The sequence below is a fragment of the Sorex fumeus genome, unplaced genomic scaffold (genome assembly GCF_029834395.1).
Source record: "Sorex fumeus unplaced genomic scaffold, SorFum_2.1 ptg000015l, whole genome shotgun sequence".
NCBI lineage: Eukaryota > Metazoa > Chordata > Mammalia > Eulipotyphla > Soricidae > Sorex > Sorex fumeus.
The window spans coordinates 9,118,963-9,140,520 of NW_026606072.1; the positions used below are offsets into that span (position 1 = coordinate 9,118,963).

The 21,558-nt window shown below is 38.9% G+C and overlaps 1 protein-coding gene across 1 annotated transcript in view; it reads right to left on the bottom strand.

Annotated features, from left to right (window-relative positions):
* Positions 1 to 21,558, bottom strand: part of OXCT1 (3-oxoacid CoA-transferase 1) — a 160,561-nt gene that overhangs the window by 9,950 nt on the left and 129,053 nt on the right. Inside the window, exons 14-15 of the mRNA XM_056112160.1 lie at positions 19,692 to 19,781; positions 3,678 to 3,758 (exon numbers count right to left, since the gene is read on the bottom strand). Of these exons, the coding sequence (XP_055968135.1) occupies positions 3,678 to 3,758; positions 19,692 to 19,781 (171 nt within the window). The remainder of the gene's footprint in view (positions 1 to 3,677; positions 3,759 to 19,691; positions 19,782 to 21,558) is intronic.

A 21,558-nucleotide genomic window follows, 5' to 3' on the forward strand; every position in this document is an offset into this window, starting at 1 on the left:
ATTGATGGGATTACACAGTGCCAGGGGCAGTTGGTGAGTGTAACGCCTACATACTGGAAGATGGGGGATCTGGGTGGAGGAGGCCCCAGTCCCAATCCGAGCAGGACTGGAGATCTATGCCCTGGGTCCCGCTCCCCGTATTACCTTAGTGTACTGTCACTTGTACGTAAAACAAATCAAAGCCTGGAAATGGTTATTATCTCCAGTTGATTGCTATTTTCCCTGGGCAGCAAAATATCAATGATAAGTGATATTTGCATCATCTGATGAAATCACAGATAACCTGGTTGGTTTTATTGGAAAGGATTTAAATTTATGGGAAAATACTTCAGTTGCCTCATTTTATTTGCGCATTCTGTTCCAAATGACTTCATCAACAGAAATATGCATTCAAAGAGAGGAAATGGTCATTTAGTAAAAGTGTATGTTGTTTTGTTTCCAAAATTTCAACTTAAAAAAAAATATAAGTGATTTGCCTCCCCCCCCCCCATTATGAACAATTTATAAAAATGGAACAAGTAAGAAAAAAGTTTCTTGACTATGTTATTAAAAACAAGCAGAGAAGGGATTTGGTGGGAAGTTAACTGCAGCATCAAGACTATAAATCCTCAGGGAGTTAAAACCTATGGCAAAGTGACTACTGCTTTTCTAAAACTTTTAACAACACTTTTATCCAATACTATTAAGCTCTTAAGGTCATATGCTAGAGAGCAAAGCATTTATTATTAAAAGGAAGAAAATTTACTTTTGATATATTTAGGAAGACTTCTAGTTGGTGGTATAAAGTATAAACAAAAATTTGTAAAACTGGTAACCAAGACGTAACCATTAAAATAAATTGTTCAACTAACAAAAATATTTCAGGTACTTTTTTACACAGAAGAGATTAGCTTATCACCACAAAAGGTTGTTTTATGGAGAAAGTAGTTCACTGTAGCCCAGTCGCTACCAAGAAGCCACTCTCTGTCAACTTACTCTATCATCACTGAACTAGAAAATTGAGGTCTTAATGCCCCCAAAGCCTTTTTCCAGTGAAAAACTGGTGGAATTTTCAATTTTAGAATAGAATTCTAAAAATTCTGATGGCAGGGTGTACATATTCACTGGCATTTACAGTACCAAATTCTTATTCCTGCATGCCACAGGTATTTCTTGAGTACCTGACATGCAGTAGCACAGTGATGAACAGACAACACTCCTTGCCTTGAGGTACCTAGATTTCCACATTGAGCTGCCTTTTACTTTGCTCCGTTTCACTTTAATGTGTCTCCATCTATAGCACAGGCTCCGGTTATCCCCATATGCCATTGACTTCCACAGGTTTGTTTGTTCCAATACTGGCTTCCCTTCCTACCACCAGACTTGCATCTCCAATTGTTTTTGTGAAATAAAACTCAAATGGGTTGTTTGGGATGTTCAATTATTCAGGAATCTCAAGTGGAGCATATCCAAACAGAATCTATTCTTTTCAGTTCTCTTCCTACAGCTTCAAGCTTACTGCAGGATACAATAGATTAACCAGCCCTCTGGTTGCAAAAGAGGTGACCTATTCACCTTTGCCTTGGCCATGCATCCTCAACTAGGTTGAGTCTATTTCCTAAATCTCTTTCCAATCTTTCTGCCCCATGGGTTAGGAGCCTGGTATTCCTTGACCAGATCACTAAAGACTATCTAACTGGACTGTCTCATCACTTCCCCACCGCCTCCTCCCCCAACAGCTAGTGTTCTTTCTGAGATGCAAATCAACTCATTATGTTACTACAGAAAGACTGTAAGACTTTCCATTGTCTTACAGATAAAAACTTGAATATTTTAAAGTGTCATTCACTACTGCCCCCCTTCATAATTTCTTCAATGTCTTTCCATCCACAATAACTATTAGAATCTAGACCAGCTGTCACTGCACAGTTTGCTTCACCAAAATATCCTCAAGAAGTTGTCCCTTCTTAGCCTCTGTAATTCTGGTTATTTTCTTCCTTTTGTCTAGAAGAGCCTCTCTGGTCTTACTTTCACTTATAAAGCTCCCACTTATTTTTCAAGAATCATTCAATCTATCAATTTCCTTGTCAAGAAAAGTACAGTACATTGACACAACAAGCCATTCACTGTATGTCTAAGTATTGGATACTTACTCATGCTAAGTATTGGCTAAACAGTGATAAATTAGATATGCAGACCCTAGACGTGAGTTCAGTGGTCAGTGCCAAGTTGCAAAACTATTAGCACTCAAGGAAGTATCCAGAAGACTTGGGAAGAAGAAGAAAGATATGTCACAGAAGGAAACACAATTGTGACCAGACAATGAGCAGGAATTAGCCAGATGAATGGGCTAGGAAGGGCATTATAGAAAGAGAGGGTAGATGAGCAGTCTCATTAACATAGAAAGAGAGAAACTGAGCTTGAAGGATAAATGGCACAGATTGCAAAATACTTAACAAACCACTGATTTTGATACCAGCCAGTAGTCTTCTTGCTTGCCTGGGTCCAGGAAAGCACAGCTATTTCCATCTAAGATAAAAACAATCTAGAGCACTGGTGTTCAACCTTTTTACACCTGTCTTGTATACTGGTCCACAGATTTATAAGCAAGTCCACCATACTTATGACCAAGGTGGCTGAATAACAGATTTCAACCTTCCTATACCGGTGACATCTTCTATACCCTTGGCTACAGAATGCTGATCTAGAGGGCTCTGCAAAAATCCACTTTATGAAAGATCACGCAGGAACCATTGATTTCTTGACTGACTACCACCCCCTGTGCAGCAGTCTGCACCTAAGTGACTAAAATTCAATTTTTGCTGAAATGGAATCAAATAATTTATAGTTGGAGAAAGCAAAGAATAAAGGTAAGGACAATAAATAAACTATTAACTATATTTATATCCAAATTTAGACATGTCAAAAATCAAGCAGAAGGAACAATAAAATTGACAGCATCAAACTTTCAAAGTTAGGATTCTAGTTCAAGTCTGTGTGTTTATATGCATCCCCGGAGAATTGCACTGTAAGAATTTGACATTCAGAAAACAGTGAACTGACAAATTAACCTATTTAGTTTCAATCATGGATTAAATTAATCCTATGATTGCCTATATTTTCAGAAGGTAACAAAAATACTAAAAATGTTTATTAAAAATTGTGATGGCAAGAATGGCCAAGATTAGTACCAGGAATTTTACTCCATGGCTTGGAGGCCAACCACACATGCTACAGGAAAAGGCAGTTCAGATAGAGAAGGGAACACCAAATAAAGGTGTTGGGTGGATCCTCCCAGGATTGGAGAAGCATGCTGATAGTAGACTATAGACCAAACATGATTGTCACCCATTGCCTCTTTTGCAAACCACAACAACCAAAAAGAGAGAGAGAGAACAAAAGGGAATGCCCTGCCACAGAGGCAGGGTGGGGTGGGGGGATGGGGGGTGGGAGGGATACTGGGATCCTTGGTGGTGGGAAATGGGCACTGGTGGAGGGATGGGTATTTGATCTTTGTATAATTGAAACTCAAGCACAAAAATGTGTAAGTCTGCAACTGTACCTCATGGTGTTTCACTAGCAAAAATTTTTAAAAAATAAAATAAATAAATAAATAAACAAACAATTACCTATGGGGAGGGAGAAAAAAAATTGTGATGGCAGACATTAGTAAAAATAAAGAGAGCAAGGCACTTTACCTTTTCTGTAATGATGCGGTTGACACAATGCTTTCCCGTCAGTGGTAATGTACATTTCTCCATGATTTTATGTTTATTTCCCTATTTTAAAGAGGAAACATCAAAAAGAGTAGTTAGGAACCAATTTGTATTTTGAACTGATATAAATGCAGATAAACAAGATCAGAGAAAATGTCTCCCAAGTACAAACTGTTTCAAGTACAACTGTTCAGACACAGTTTGGGTTTTTTTTTCCTTCTTTGAACTTTCTTCCTACAAGAACCTTCTATTCCTAAAATAATTTAGGGAAAATGCCAAATGAATAGCCAAAGGCAAAAGTGATTTAGCTGGGAAATGGCCTTCCACAAATTTGACCTCTCAAGCCTCAGTTCCTCTTATCATGTAATGAGAAATTTTATTGCTAGCATCCTGCTTGTTCTTGGCTTCCAGGGAATGATCTTCATGAGCTACAATTTGCCAAGCACAAGGAAGCAGATTGGACATAAACACACAATACCTTTTTTTTTCTTAAAAGTTATCAGCTTTGTTAAAAAAGGAGTATCAAAACAATGATAAAACTATGGCCTTGTATTATAAAAATCAGCTTCGCCACACAGTGGGCAGTGGGGGCTGGGAGAGGGTACAGAAGACTATGAATGGTAACATTATTTTAAACATACTATCTAAAGTACAATATGAATAAGTAAATAAACCAGTGAGGAAGAGAATAAATGCATAGGCAATGGCAGTTTCTTATCTCTCTCCTGCTCTCTACAAGAGTCAATTTCTTTAAATGGTTTTTGACTTTTTCTTTTATATGTCTTTGTGTTTTCTTCTTACCTCTTTTTTTTTTCATAACCTGTGGTGCTCAGGGATCACTCCTAGCAATTGTAGGAGGACCAAATGGGGTGCCGTGGATTGAACCTGGGTCATCTGTCCATGTGCAAGGCATGTCCTACCCACTGTATTATCTTCTTGGCTCTTTGTCTCTTCGTTTTTGCTATTTTCCCCTTTCTCCTTACTGTTTTGGTGATGCTACAATGCACAGGGGCAGCACACACTTGGTGGCTGTGGTCATGGGTCTGGCTCTCTGGTCCCAGAGCGCCCTGTGAATCCAGTTATGACTCTCAATGTTGTTCAGTGCTTGGAACTAAACTCATGGTCTCAGCGTACCCTACCCCTGAACCACATCCTTGGGTCTGTATCTCTTCATTTTAAAGTATTATAGTTATAATAATATTTGTTTCTTGATTAATTTTAGACATTCACATTGAAGTTCTGTGGCATAAGAAGATGTAATTCTCTTACAAAACCCCATCCCCCTCCAATCATCTTCAAACCTCCAGTATAACTATTTTAGTATGCAATTAATTCAATAATCCGAACTTAAATCCTACTGAGAATGACAATGTATAAGTATTCATTGCTGGGTTAGTTAGTTAGTACACAATAGACTAGAAATGAATACCACAATAGTATTTACTCTCTTATACAATTATCTGATATTTTTATGGAATTTGTCTGACATTCAGTTTGGTTATAAAATCCACTTTCCCCCTCAAAGTTTCTTTTTAGCCACAGCACTTTAAATACAATAGAGAAACTTGAAATACAAAGAAGGGAAAGAAAACAAGATTTTCACTCAAGATTTTATCCTTTCCTTTGTCAAGCCAAATCGAGGAGAGCAACTTTACGATAAAGTTGAAACATTGGCTTTTACAATCTGACTTTCAAATCTCTTTTTTCCCCAATAATGATTAAATTCCTTTCTATGTATCAAGCACCTGGAGTTTAAATTAATACTTCTCTTGAAGAGAAAAGCTACACATCACATTGTAGACCTGTTAAAGTTGCCAAAGATGCTTCTGTATGGATCTAAACCCCATAAGACATAATATGTGGTCAACTCAAATGATTTACCTATTGCATTGCACTGCACTGTCAGCTGGAGTGATAGCACAGCGGATAGGGTGTTTGCCTTGCACACGGTCAACCCAGGTAACTCGGGTTCTATTCCTCAGCCCCTCTTGAAGAGCTCGGCAAGCTACCGAGAGTATCTTGCCCGAATGGCAAAGCCTGGCAGTTCCCCAGGTATTTGATATGCCAAACACAGTAACATGTCTCACAATGGAGACATTACTGGGCCCGCTCGAGCAAAATTCGATGAGCAATTTTTCTTGAGTGGGCCCAGTAACATCTCTATTGTGAGACTTGTTACTGTGTTTGGCATATCGAATATGTCATGGGTAGCTTGCCAGGCTTTTCCATGCGGGTCAGATACTCTGGGTAGCTTGCCAGGCTCTGCAAGGGGTGGAGGAATCAAACCTGGGTAGAAATGATATAATTCCACCTAGTTTAGATCGCTCTCAAAGCTGCTAACTGAGCAAGTATAAAGTCAAATACAAAGCATTTCAAATTAATATTAAAATTTTACTCCTCCTTAACTCAATTGCACATTGGTACTTAAAAGACTTTAGTGTACTTAACCCTAAACATGACACAAAAAGTATTACTTTTTGTTAATGGTTGGGAAGGAAAAATCAGGGATGAACTGTCAAAATTAGCACTTATATTAAGTAAAAAGTGGTGTTAAATGTTATAAAGTGATTGGACATTCTACTTTTAATAAGACATTTTAAGCTTCTGGATTTTACTGTATAAGAAAATTTATAGCTATAAAAATAAAACTTCACTTCTACTTCATTTTTAATGATGTATTTCCTTTCCAAATTTCAAAGAACATTCATATGTGTCACAAAAGCTTAATTAAAGAGTTAAAATTAATGATGAATATTCAAACTTCTACAGTTGTCAGGTCTCCTTACATTTAATGTAACTCAAATAAGGCAGGTCACAAAGAATTCCAAGCTTGCCTGTGAACAAAGTGAACAATATGTAGGCCTCTGCAGAACATTTTCTGCAAGGAGTTTTTGCTTTGTTTGCATTGTTTTAGCAAGATCTACATCCTGTGTGAGAGCAGTCACTCAGATTTTATTATGAGCTTCCAACTTCTTGTAGGAGGGAATCAGGAATTTCAACAGACAGAATTAGATGGGCCCTACCAAGAGACACTTCCTATAAGCTATTAACATATAAACTACATATTGTAGAGGGTAAGAGTGAGGGCTGAAGCCTGCTTCTCCACATTAGCTGTGCACAGTTCTAAATGCCTGAACTACCCCCCTCCACCTTATACTTCATGGCGTGATTATGAAATGCAAGGATGAAATACAAGGGTCTAGCACAGGGCAAGTTTTCAGTACATGTCACTAAGTATCATTTACACAACCTCCAGTTAACATTTCTGCAATCTACCAAGGGATTCTTTCAGAGCTCTTAAGTTCCTATGTGAAGCTGAACATACATTTCCACAGATAATGACCTCTACATCATTTCTGAGACACACAAACTAAACACACACACACACACACACACACACACACACACACATCTGGGGACAAACCAAGTGGCAGGCTAGCATCAAGTCTACTCAAGCAGTAAGAACAAGGGGGCTAGATGACTCCATTCAAACTGAGCTTCACCACATAGCACACACCAAGGCAAAGAGCAAATTATGAGATGCAGAAAGATTAAAAAATGTCACAATTTCAATATTCAACAATAGGTTAGCTATGAAGCCAAACTATGACTAACTCCCACTTTAGCACTCTATTCTAACCAGGCCGGGCTGAACCTTACAATGTGGTATGGCAGCTGCATAGATTAATGATTCACAAAGGAAGAACAATTGCTGAGTTTTTAGCATTTAAAAATACGTCTGAATAAAGACATGCAGAGTAGTGGGGCAGCAAAGAACACTATATAAGGAATCCAAAGACCCAGTTTTCCCTCTTAACTGTGTCATTTTACAGTCATTTGGTGCCCCCCTTGAAATTCTTCTCTTTTCCCTTTAGTTTTGATGAAGGCACTGTGATTTACAATGCTGTTCATGAGAGTTTTGTTTCTTCTAATGTTGTAGCACCAGACCCACCACCAGTGTCAGCAGCCCCCTGCAAGTGTCCAAGTTCCCCGCCATTCCCACCACCCCCCAGGTAAACTCAGTTCTGTAGCCCAACTCTCAGGTTCTGCTTATTACAGTTTTTGATGTTTCCTTATTATGTGTCTTTATATCCCACAAATGAGAGAAATCATTTGGTATTTGTCCCTCTCCTGGGTGACTCAATATGATACCCGCTAGTTCCATTCATGTAGTGGCATACTGCATAATTTCATCTTTTCTTATACCTGAGATATATTCTACTGTGTATATATACCATAACTTCTTTATTCATTCATCTGAAAAAGTGTTATATAGTGCAACAAACTAGGAAGGGTTGAATCTACTTGCAAATATTTAGGGTTAGTGGGATCTTATGCATCTTTATCATCATCCGTATCGTCCTTTCTTTCTCCACAAAGAAATGTCAGAATACATAACGGTGTGGCATTAAAGGGTGGCATTAAAAATAGCTAGTTTTGAGGTCTCCTGATTTAATATTCTCATTTGCTAGCTCTATCATAACCTGATCCACATTTCTCAACCCTTTGTGGGTCCCCAGGATACTCCACAGGATCTGAGGTGAAAAATATATAAATGGGGAGTGACCACAAAGCTAGGGACAAGCTGGAAAAACAGGAAGGCCACAAGAAGAAAACGAGGTCTTAAAGTGCCAAGTGTTTGAAAAGGTTAAGAAACACTAACTTAGATAAATGTTTAAATTCCTTTCCTTCACCTTACCCAGATTTTCTCTTTTCCATTCTTTATTTACAGGTCTCATGTAGAAAATAGGAAATCATCAATTTTTTAATGGAATTTGTACTTTCTGTTACTTGCCTCAGGGTGATCCTCTCTAATTCTTTGGCTCCTTTGAAATCCTAGGCATATATAGTTTTCAGCACTTAAATCATTTAAATGATAACAGATCTCCTTGTCATCATTATAACAAATTTCATGTTATTTTGATCACCTTAATCCTCCAACCCAGCTCTCTTTTCTACAACAGGCTACTCATTGCATTTAATGTCAACACTGCATTCACCAGAGGCAACTGTGAATTCATTAAGACATTAGCAGTACTTAAACACCTCACTTTATACTCATATTTGCTATTAATGCTTCTTAAATATGCCTGCGATTTATTTATTCTTGCAGGCACCTTCTATCAGGAAGCCCTAATCATCAAGGACAAAGAAGATAGTTCTAGAAGCTAGTTGTTCCTTAAGGAACAGAAACTTTAAAGTTTTGTGCATACCACCTAAAAAAGACACCAGCATATAATCCCCCACCCCCCTCCATGCCCAAATCCAAATGCTACCACCCTATTTCTAGGACTTGGTTTAAAGGCCATCTTCCCTGGGGAAGATGTCCTCGCTGGGGCCCCTTGGAGGGGAGCGGGATGAGCTTTCCTCCCCGCCCCGACCAGGGCTCCGGCAGCCGAAGACCTCCAGGACCAGCCACCACCATGCTGAGACCATTCTCCGCACACCTGAAGGTACTGGCAGAGGAACAAAGGCAAGCGGGTCCCGCCCGGGTCTGAGATCTCCAAGCCTACTCAGATCGGGGCTGAGCATCCTCCACCCAGATCCTCCCAATTCCAGTAAGCGGGGGTCACACCCACCAACTGGCCCCCTGGCGCCGTGTAATCCTATCAACGGCCAAGACTCAGAGACTATAAAAACCAGCTCACGGAACCGCGCGGCCGCTAATGCGTGGTTATGACATCTTATTATGACATCTTATTATCTCATTCCTACTTTGGACAAACTGGCAGGCTACCAAATGTAGCCTGTCCATATGGCAGAGTCTGGCAAACTCCCCGTGGCGTACCCAATATGCCAAATACCAGTAACAATGATGGGTCTCATTCTCCTAAAGAGCCTTGAATATAGCACTTTCTTAAAAATCTCAGGGCTAGGATGAAGGAATGAAGGAGACATTACTGGGGCCTGCTCGAGGCAATGGACGAATAACAGGATGGTCGTGATTTGTGATTCGTGATTCCCTAGGAAAACAGTCTCCAATACTCCAACCCAGTGTCCATGACCCACGTGGCCCACCTCTGAATGTCTCAGGTACTACTGCGCTTCCTTCACTCAGCGCCTGTGTAGTTTTAATTGTTCCTTCCCTCCATTCCCCAATGCACAGAGATCACTAAATGCAGAGATTATTTATTTTCATGCATATCTCTTCTCTGGTCGAGTACGAAAGCAAAGCACACTAGTCAATAAAGGCTGTTCATGTATTGCAACTGATGATTGCAGTTCTCATTTGAAGAACCCCAACAGAGTCAGAGCTATAAAATGCCAGGCAACTGCTTGTGTCTATGGCGCACCAGAAGCTACGTTCCAGTCCCATGAGAAGAATCTGTACCTTCCCAATATCTGAGTTCACTGAGAAAAGGGTTGCTGGCAGAAGTGTGTGGAGGGGCTTACAAAACTTGGGGAGAAAGAAAGTCTTGACCAAAGGTAAAAAGCAGACACCTCAAGACTGCAGTATGGGAGCTGGAGCGATAGTACAGTGAATAGAGCATTTGCTTTGCACAAGCCTGACCTGGCTTCAATTCCCGGCATCTCATACGGTCCCCCAAGCACCTACAGGAGTAATTCCTGAATGCAGCGCCAGGAGCAACTCCTGAGCATTGCCAGGTGTGACCGAAAAAGCAAACACAAAACAAAACAAAAACAAGACTGCAGTATGAAAACACAAATTTATAAGAAAAGAAAAACAGAGGTCACATTTATTCTACCACTTCTGCTTGCTCCCTCCTAAGCCTGCTAGGTCTGCATTCATACGCTAAAGAAAGGGTAGACTTGGCAACAGAATATTTACTTAGAATACAACGAATGCGAGCACAGTGAAACCTATGTCAGGTCTCCCCTGAGGTTTGCAAAAAAAAAAAAAAAATCACCAAAAGAGCCTGAATGCCATTGTCCCTTGTTCCTCTCCCCACAAATATGCTTTACATACATACATACATACATACATACACACACACACACACACACACACACCAACAAAATATGACAAAGCACGACTTGCTGTGTTACAAAACACATGGCTGTCAAATGGCTGTGATGACTGATGGTGGCATACAGGAAAGGAAACAGGCTTTACTAAATAAAGAAACTCAAGGAACACAGAATGAAAGGACACGCTGATGCTATTACTCACACCAAGTTTATCCTCCTGGGATATTTTTGGCCTTTACATAGCACCTATTTGGTAGCGATTCCAGCAGTACACAAGGACTTTGGTGGAAATACTTTGCTAGCTCTGAAGCGAAGGGCAGCTGCAATTACAAGTGATTTTTATATGTGGATGTAATAACAGGCACATTCTCAAGGGGAAGCAATACACACACAGAGCCATTTCCCTGAAAATAGTCTCTGGGGCTTTGAGATCCTAGAATAGAAGGTCATTTTTCTTCAATATAATACAAAAATCTTTCGTATAGCCTTTTATCTTCCCTCTAAAGACTGCATCCCCAGATCTCTGCCCTAACATGGCAGAGCTCTAGAATAAGCAGTGATTATTCTCTTCTTTCATTCATGACTTATTGTGGTACCTGACAAAGCTTCTTAGTATTTGTTTTTTTCTTTAAAAAAAAAAAAAGGTAGGTAATTCGGGCCAGAGAGACAAGGGTAGAGAAGATAAGGTGCTTGTTTTCCTTGTTTTCCACAGCTGATCCAGGTTCAATCTCTGGAATTCCCTATGGTCCCCTGCACCCCCCCACCCCCACCCCCCAAAGTGGTCCCTGAACCACAGAGCCAGGAGCTAGTCCTAAGAACAGTCAGGGATTCCGAAACAGAACTAAGTCAAAGTTATAAAACTTAAAATTACTAGCTGAATCTCTATAAGGGCATTTTAAAGCATTTTGCTGGTAGTGTTTTGTACCCTCCCCACCATTAGAATATGTTTTGCAAAGATTTTATTAAGGGAGAAACGGAAAGACAAAACTTGGTAAGGATTTGTTTCATAAGAATGAATTTCTTTTTCCTAAACAGATCCTATCACTACAGATTTTTATTAACAAACTATATGTCACACATTTTTATTAATGGAAAAAACTTAAACCAGCTGAAACTACAAATAATTACAAAGTACCCTGACAAAATGAATCAGTAACTTCCTTGAGATACCTTTCAATCTTTCCAAAAATGATCTCAAGGGTGTTTCTCAGGAAAAGATTATTTTCTTTAATCTTCATGTTGTAGATTCTGATAACAAGTTTGATTAAGAATAAATATAGGATAAATAAACCTAATTTACTTTTTATAACTCTTCACCACAAAAACAAAGATAAAGTACAGAACATTCAATATTCTATGATAACTTCAACATCAAAGACTGGATTTAATACAAATATTATTCACAAAGATATAAAAATACAGTTACAATTCTTTTTTTACAAACCTCCTAGTGTAATAAAAAAATAAAACCTAAACCAGTTTTAGAAATAGAAGCTCTCATTTATATTCTCTAAAACAGATATCTAAGCTTTGCTTGTTTCCAATGAAACACAGCTATGACTGAATTTCTTTGCTTTTGTGCTCTGAAATTTAAACCCTTAGGAACATAGTTCCCGTACACAATACTGAGAACAAAACATTTCCTTTATATTGTTAGTGGTGAAGGTAGTTACCAGACAGAAACATTCAGGAAAAAATAAAAGGAAGGCCCAGGGGCAAAATGCTTGAGTTTTTGGCTTGCTTTTTGCTCTTAATTTCTACTTCACTCTTGTCTATGGAACTTAGTTTATTTGTCTTTACAAGGGAAAGAGTAAGACTGAAGACATAAAAGAGCACTGTAGTGATGAAGTGGAGATAGCAAACATGTATTGGACAAACTTGAAATGCTCTCTGTACTGAAACTATTATTACTATGTGAAGAATTAATGAATTTAACATTTATTGAGTCTGAACGTACATCAGGTCTTATTCTAATTAGTGCTCATAAGAAACAGGGTCTCTGCTCTCATGGAGTTGACATTCTAGTGAAGAAAGGGATCGAAGGCTCATGAGAAGAAGAAATAATTCAAGGAGAGCACCTGAAGTACTCTCAACCGAGATCTGAGTGAAATGAAGGAGCAAGCCAGGCAGGTGTCCAGGTAAAAGCTCTCCAGGCATAAAAATAAGTGCAAGGGTCCTGAGGCATAAGAGTAACAAAACTCAGAAACTTCCAGGAAGAGACCTTAGATAAGTGGGCAAAAGGGAAAATTATAGCAAATGGAATAAGTCAGAGTGCTTTAGAAACAATAACGAGGACTCTGGATCTATGAGAATTTGATGGAATGCTATGGGAATTTCTGAGCTGAGGAAGAAGTAATATATCTTACTTGTAATTTGTTTTAAAAAAATCTGTGGGAGGGGCTGGAGCAATAGCACAGTGGGTAGGGCATTTGCCTTGCATGAGGCGAACCCGAGTTCAATTCCCAGTATCCCATATGGTTCCCTGAACACCACCAGGAGTAATTCCTGAATGCAGAGCCAGGAGTAACCCCTGTGCATTGCTGGGTGTGACCCCCTCAAAAAAAATCTGTGGGAAACACTCTGTTGAGTCACTATGTCTCCTCTCTGTATCTAAGCCCGTTCTCTTTGCAATATACACTGCCCTCTCTTTTGACCTAGTGTTGATGTCCTAGTCCACAGCTCTAGCATATTCTGTCATACTCTGTCATACTCTGGCCCATCTTTCTGACCTCCACGCAAATATTAGATCTCCCTATGTCCGCCGCAACAAAGAACTGGATATTTGGCTCTGTTGGCTATGTTGTCACTCTTTTACTTTAAGTATTGGTTTCTAAGCAATCCTGATTTGCCTTCAGGAATGACCACCTTCCCTCTGCACTTTCCCCTGCCTCCCCCAATTTCCTGAACCCTATTATCCTGCCTGTCACATATCGGGTCCTCAATAACTATGTGATGCCTGAATAAGTAAGTACGCTAACATACTCATCTAAAGTTATTCTAGCAAGTTTGGGGACAACGTATCAATGAATAATCATTAGATTATGAATCTAGAGAATGCAAGTAGACTAAACAAGTAATTCATAATAAGCTGATTAATTCATATATGACAATGTAGAGTGAGGGGGTGATGGGTAAGGGAACAGATGGAAGAACAGAAAACAAATTGATACAAAGGTGAAGATGGTAGCAGAAATTTGCTTATAAATGAATGGACATGGAGATTATCATGCTGAGTTAAATGACTCTGAGAGAGGGGGACAGACATACAATGATGGTACTCATTTGCTATATATCTCTCTATATCTACACATAAAATTAAAAAAATACTATGAGAATAATACCCAAAGACAGTAGAAATGAGGGGCAGGAGAACCAGTCCCTGATAGGAAGCTTGACACAAGTTTTGGGGGAGTGCAGTTAGGACAAAGAAAGGACCATGACATTTAGGACAAAGAAGGGACAATGACAGTGATAATTAGAAATGATCTCTCTGGAGTGAGTACTGAAAGGAAGTAAAGTGATACATATGATTATCTTTCAGTACCTGGATCTCAAACTACAGTGCCTAAAAGGAAAGAGAGAGAGACAGATAGAGACAGAAACAGAAAGAGAGAGAAAGAGAGAGGGGGGTACCTATCTGCCTTAGAGTCAGCTGGGAGAAGGAGGGAAACTGGGAACATTGGTGACAGGAAATACACACTGGTAAAGGCATGGATGTTGGAACACTTTATTATTGAAACCTAATCATGAACAACTTTGTAATCCTGTTTTTTTAAAAAAAAAACTACTAACAAAAAAAACATTGAGAAGCACTTCCTCCTTAAAATTTTCTGTGAGAATTTGAGAACATTAGGTTTTCTCTGTATGTTTGGCAGAATTCAATGAAGTGATCTGGTCCTGAATTTATTTGGGGTCAGTTTTTAAATACTACTTCAAATACTTTAACCTATGATCGGTGTCTGATCATTGTATTCAGATTTTGTTTTTTTCTTTTGTTTTTTTCTCTGTGGAGCAAGGAAGTTTTTTTAATTTAAATTTATTTAGAAAAATGTGAGAATATATATATGTGTGTGTGTATATATACATATATGCACACACACATATATATATATATATGCACACACATACACATATATGTTTGAGAGAGAACACGGGATTCTCCAGGAATTTACCTAATTATTCTACATCGTCCAATTTATAGACATAGAGATGTTAAGAGTGGTTTCTGATGAATTGTTGTAAATCTGTGGTGTCCAGTTTAATGCCTTCTCTTTCATTTCTGATTTTATTTGTGTTTTCTCTTCTATTCTTTATTGACTTTAAACGATAGTTTGCCAATTTTGCTGATTTTTATTTTTAATGTAAAAAATATTGTAAACTGGAAAGTGATTTATTTCATATTTAGCAATTTAAAAGAATAATAGGAAAAATCATATGTCAATAACCAAACCATTTGCTACTAATTTTTCAAAACCAGACAACGGGCTCAAAATACTTTTTCCATCCTTGAGTGATGCTATTGGGAGCAATGACTATCATAAAACCATTTATCTGTAGGCCTGTTTTCCAGCAAATTCTGGTCATCATTACTTTCTGCTTGATTTACAAACTGAAGTAGATGTGACATCCTTCCTTCATATGAAGTCTCAGCAATTGCTTGAATGAGTTTAGATTTAAACTGCATCAGCAGTGCAAGGGACTGGTCCTCCTGGGACCTTCCTTTCTTTGCTGAGTACTTCCTGAAAATGCCACGCTTCACTCTTCTCTTCAGTATTCTGCAACAGCACCATCAGGAGCAGCCTCCTCCTCGTCACATCATCTTTCAGCTTGTTTTGAGGCATTTCCTATCTTTCTTTGTTTGGTTGCTAAAATTCTCCTCTCTTTAATTGTCACGCTTCTTTTCTGGGCTCTTCAAGTGGTGGGGCTAAGTGTTCTGGTACTCCAGGGCCTGGTGGTGCCTGGGGGTCGTTGGGGTGTTATTCTGGGGCAATGGGATGATGGAATGCGTTCAGGGTCTCAAACATGCCAGGCACATGTTCTAGCCTTTTCTCAATTTTGTTTGATTTGGGGAAAAAATTTACTCTTGGTTTCATCTGTCTCTCTGTCTGTTTCTCTCTCTCTCTCGAAAAATTAATTCTTGGTTTCATCTCTCTGTCTTTGGATAAAAAAATAACTCTTGGTTTCATCTCTCTTTCGGGAAAAATTAACTCTTAGCTTCATCTCTCTCTCTCTCTCTCTCTCTCTCTCTCTCTCTCTCTCTCTCTCTCTTTCTCTCTCTCTCTCTCCCCCCCCTTACCTTCTAGTTAATGTATTTTCATCTGTTTTTTATTACTTTGTTCCTTCTATTGACTTCAGGCTTTCTTTGTTGTTCTTTTAAGTTTCTTTGATGCAAAGTTAGATTGTTGTCTGGAATTTTTCTTGTTTCTTCAAATAAGCCTGGATGTTATAAATCTCTCAGTACTGCTTTTGCTTTATACTGTAATCTCAAAAATTCCAGCATACAGAATTTTCATGCTTTGACTACAGATATTTCTTAATTTCTCCTTTGACTTCTTTGGGGACTCAACAGACTACTGCTTAATCCACACATTATTTATGACTTGTCAATATTCCTCTTTTTGACTTTTTTGGTTTTGGGGGGGCCATACTGGCAGTGCTCAGGGCTTACTCCTGGCTCTGTGCTCAATGATCACTCGTGGAGGTGCTTGGGAGGCCATATGGGATGCCAGAGATCAAACCCAAGTCAGCTGTTCGCAAGGTAAGTGCCCTACCCACTGTACTTTGCTCCAAGCCCTTTCTTCTTATAGTTCATTTATACTGCATGTCCCCATGGTTGCAAAAGATACTTGACATGACTTTAATTTTTTTTTTATTTGACTGAGGTTTGTTTTGTGTTCCAACATATGATCCATCCACAAGATCGTTTTGTGAGTTCTGGTTAGTTTTCAAGATTAGCACACTATTACGTATGAATAAACGTTATTCATTTAATCAGATATTTGTATTAGTTTTTTCAAATAATTTCTTGGGGAAACTTCACAACTTTCATTTTGGTCTAAAATTCGTAAGAGATTTCTAATCAAAAGTTTGAGGCACCATTTCCTTTCCTCTATCAGAAATTTCAGCTGAGGAAAAAGACTTTTCGGAGAAAAAGAGACAGAGAAAAACTTGCTAAAAACAGGCTTAATGTTTTGAAAATCAACACACAAAAATAATCTGAAATGAGTCAGAATGCAGTGCCTATGCATCAACATTAAAGTAACAACAAAAGAGAAGTTGGAAAGCATTTTCTCCAAATAGACATTATGTTCTGTAAAGACTTGGACTTGATTTGCAAGCTTGGCATCCTTTTGCATCTAAAATGAAACACTTGGATGCTTTTGCAAGGCCTCTCTCTCAGAAGTCACCTGGATTAGCTGCATTTCTATTGTTCCCTATTTATGCGTCAATGCTCACTTTGCACAGTTTACTAAACAATTTATGATCATTTCATATTTTTACAGCTAAACTATTTTATTATATATATTATTCTATAATAGAAGTCACCCATGGGAAGCAAGTCAGATGTAAATCTTCCAGAGTTCTAAATTCTCCTACGATTGCTATCAAAACATAAAAACAGGTCAAACAAACTACCACTTTTACTCAGATTAGCAGATCTTGGGTAAGAACTGGTAGATTTTCTTTAAACATTATGAGTTAGAAAAAGAAAAAAATGAGTAAAGAGCATAGAAACTGAAAAAGGTACTGCTGAATATTAACCCAAAGTATTTTAGGCTTCATCTGTGAATTGCCCCTTTTCCTCCTCCCAGAGAAGCTTATCGTGTCTGTGCAGCATCACTAATTTAGTTAAAATTTATCTTTAACCTTTCGTTTGTATTTTACCTCTCATTGTCTCAGTTCTCCAAGCCTGTCTTGATTACTTATAAGCCAAACTTTCTGGTAATTCTGAACTTTTTATTTGCACTCTTTGTATTTGAAGTGCTCTGTATTTGTACCTACTTTTCGATTACACCTATTGCCTTTTTATATTTTACTATAGAGCAATGTTCTTTGGTTAAACAAAGAAAGACTGTTAATGCTATGCTCCTAATATTTGTAAGTGATTAAATATGAAATATATCTACTCCTGGTCATAATTTCTTGTTCATAATTACTTGAATCAGTCTTCAGTGCTGTAGTTCCTAATACCCCGAAAGGGAGGTCCCCTGTGGGACTGGGATGGACCTAGGGCAAGTGGCACAGCCACCCTGGCATTGAAATGAGAAAGTCTAGAGAGCATAAATGCATGATCTTGATGCAAACTGTTATGACTTAAGAGACAGGACCCCTATGGGAAAGAACAACCTGAAATGGTCTGAAGACTTAGTCTGGGATTTACAGTAAAAGCGTCTCTTGCTCTCAGAGCCCAGAGAACTAAGTATTTTGCTTGCTCTCAGCCCAGAGACCAAGTGTTGGTATCTTTGTCTCTTAATGTATTTATCAAAACAACTTCAAGTATTTTTTTTTATGATTGGGTTTTATATATATATATGTATATATATATATTAATATGTATATATATATTATTGAATCACCGTGAGATACAGTTACAAAGCTTTCATGATTGAGTTTCAGTCATAAAATGATTGAATAACCATCCCTACATCAGTGTACATTTTCTATCACCAATGTCCTCAGCATCCCTTCCACCACACCCACCCAACTCCACCCCCTGCCTCTAAGGCAGATTATTTTCTTCTTACTCTAATTTTGGGCATTACAATTTGCAACACAGATGCTGAGAGGCCATCATGTTTGGTCCTTTATCTACTTTCAGCACACATCTCCCATTCAGAGTGGTCCCTCCAACCATCACTGATTTAATAGTCCTTTCTCTATCCCAACTGCCTTCTCCCCCAGATCATGAGGCAGGCCTCCAACCATGGAGCAATCTTCCTGGTCATTGTCTATACTGTCCTTGGGTGAACAACTGCAAGTATTGATAACTTATACAACTAGAGGGGAAGATAAAAGCAATGTAGATGTCCCTGCTAGACAGAGTGTCTCCTTGAGTTAATCTCCCCAAGATAACTTCCTCTACCAAATGTTTATCTATGAAAATGATCAAGCACACCTATGTCCTTACCTCAACCCCACTTCAGATGTTCTATAAATATGTTAGCAGCTCTGCATTAAATGGGCCATTTTCACCATCAGGCTGTGGACCCCCTGCTCCCTGTCTCTCTCTCTCTCTGTTGGGGAGGCCTGGGAAGGTCGGGAGGCAGCTCTGGGCCACCTAAGGCATACATACTGTCGGTCCAGCAGCAGCCCCCATATTATATTTTGTGAACTCACAAGTACCATCCAGCATCATCAAATTTGCAAATCATTCACAGCCAGGTGAGGAAAGTTATTAATAAGTTCTGTTGGCCCAAAGACACTGTGTTGGGAAAAAGAATATTATACTAATAGTTCTATAGTCAGAAAACTAGGTTCCAGGATCAAAAACACCAGTTCTTACCTCTGTTCTACTAAATTATACGACTTCTACTTAACCTCTCTGAAGCCATTTCTAAAGCATAAGAAATTCCCATTTCAAGATCATGGGCTTATATATGCAAGGATATACAGAGCATACACAATAGGTTTGAAAAACGGAAGCTATCATTATTGGAGGATGATTATATGTCACTGCCATTACTGTAATTGTCAATTATCATCATCATCAGTGATCTCTTTCAAAAATTATTTTTTATTCTTTATTATTGAGGTAACATGTTAATATCAGTGTCAATATTTATGCTTTTAGTGTACAAAGTCATCGTACCTCCACTGTGCTCAAGGCCCTCCCCCATAGCCCTGATCCCACCTCTCTTGGTCCCCAAATGTCAGTTTCCAAGATAACAGAGTCCAAGACAACTTGTTTATAATTTTGGTGATGGGCAATTCGTAACAGTGCCGATCACATAACAGACAACAAACCTATAAATATTTATAAAATGAAATGCAATAAAAATTGAGGTTGTGAGACCTGTGGTACTGGGTTTTGTTACACTGTGAGTTTCCCAAAACAACAGGCATTACCTTTGCAGAATGCTCCATGGTGACCACCACTCTGGTTTTTGCACTGGACACTAGATCCATGGCACCTCCCATTCCTTTCACCATCTTCCCCTGCAAAGCAGAGTCAGAAAATACAAAATTAACTCCCTGCCTTTCACTAATTTAGAATTTGATAGAATTAAGTGAACCCTCTAGAACCATCAATGAGAAAAACACAGAGACCAAGACTGTCTTGTACCTGAAACCTTATAACTTTGATTTTCCATTCCATTATTATTCTGTGGTTGAAGTTCATAATAAATTCTCTAATGCTATAATGTTACTTTAATCAAGTGTGGAAAGCTTTATTTTTGTTCATATATATTAACCATGGGCTGGAGCAATAACCACTTCCGCACACATGAATGTACCAGCAGAGGAACAAAGGAACAAAGGTCCCGGGGCTGAGATCTCCAAGCCTACTCAGATCGGGGCTGAGCATCCTCCACCTAGATCCTCCAAATTCCAGTAGGCAGGGCTCACACCCCCCAACTGGCCCCCTGGCGCCGTGTAATCCCATCAACGGCCACGACTCAGAGACTATAAAAACCAGCTCCCAGAAGTGCGCGGCCGCTATTTGTGGCCGCATGACATCTTTTTATCTCATTCCTACTTTGGACAAACTGGCAGGCTACCGAATGTAACCCGTCCATACAGCAGAGTCTGGCAAACTCCCCGTGGCGTACCCAATATACCAAATACCAGTAACAATGAAGGGTCTCATTATCCTAACTCTGAAAGAGCCTTGAATATGGCACTTTTAAAAAAAAAATCTCAGGGCTAGGACAAAGGAGACATTACTGGGGCCTGCTCGAGCCAATCGACAAATAACAGGATGGTTGTGATTGATTGTGATTGTTGTGGAGCAATAACATAGCAGGTAGGGTGTTTGCCCTGCACGTGGCTGACCCAGGTTCAATTCCTCTGACCCTCTCGGAGAGCCCAGAAAGCTACCGAGAGTATCCCACCCACAAGGAAGAGCCTGGCAAGCTCCCCATGGCATATTCAATATGCCAAAAACAGTAACAACAAGTCTCACAATGTCTGTTACTGGTGTCCACTCGAGCAAATCGATGAACACTGGGAGGACAGTGCATACAGTGCATATTAACAATATGACAATAAGTAGATAAACATATTATGAATCTTTCCTGAATTCTGGCACATTACTATGACAACAATAACAGGGACCTAAAATACATATACTCTTGATATCCATTTTTTTTCCTTTGAAACACAAAATTGGCACCACCGAGTCAACAACTACAAACTCTTTCCCAAGCATTCTTTTGGATTTCCTAAAGCTTAAAATGTCATTAGTAGAAGGCTGGGGCACTAATGGTGTTTCCCTAGTAATGATCAATATGGAAGGTATGCTCTTCTCAAACCTGGCTCTCAGAAAAATAAATAAATATTTATATATATTTTTATAAATATACATATATACTCCTGTTAAGTAGAAACAACAGAAACAGAGTCCAGGATACCCTCCCCACTACTATTCTATTTTTGCTCATCTGTCCATGTCCTCACTCACTGAATATACACCCTAACCAACTTCTATGTACCACATACTCTAAATAATTCTGACTGTGCATTCTGTCTCTTATAATCTAAGTGTTGTGGAATTTCAGAAAAGGCAAGTGTTTTCATAGATGATAAAATGAATTCTTACTCAAGTACACCAAGAGAAATGTCTTCTAACACGGAACCTGCCTTAAAATTGTATTTCCTTTATAACCCTGCCCTTCTGCTGATCTGAAAAGCCACCACACTAAGGGGGCTCTCTGTTCCTTTCCCTGGTTTCATGGCTATAAAGAGATGCACTCATGTCTTACTTTAAAACACC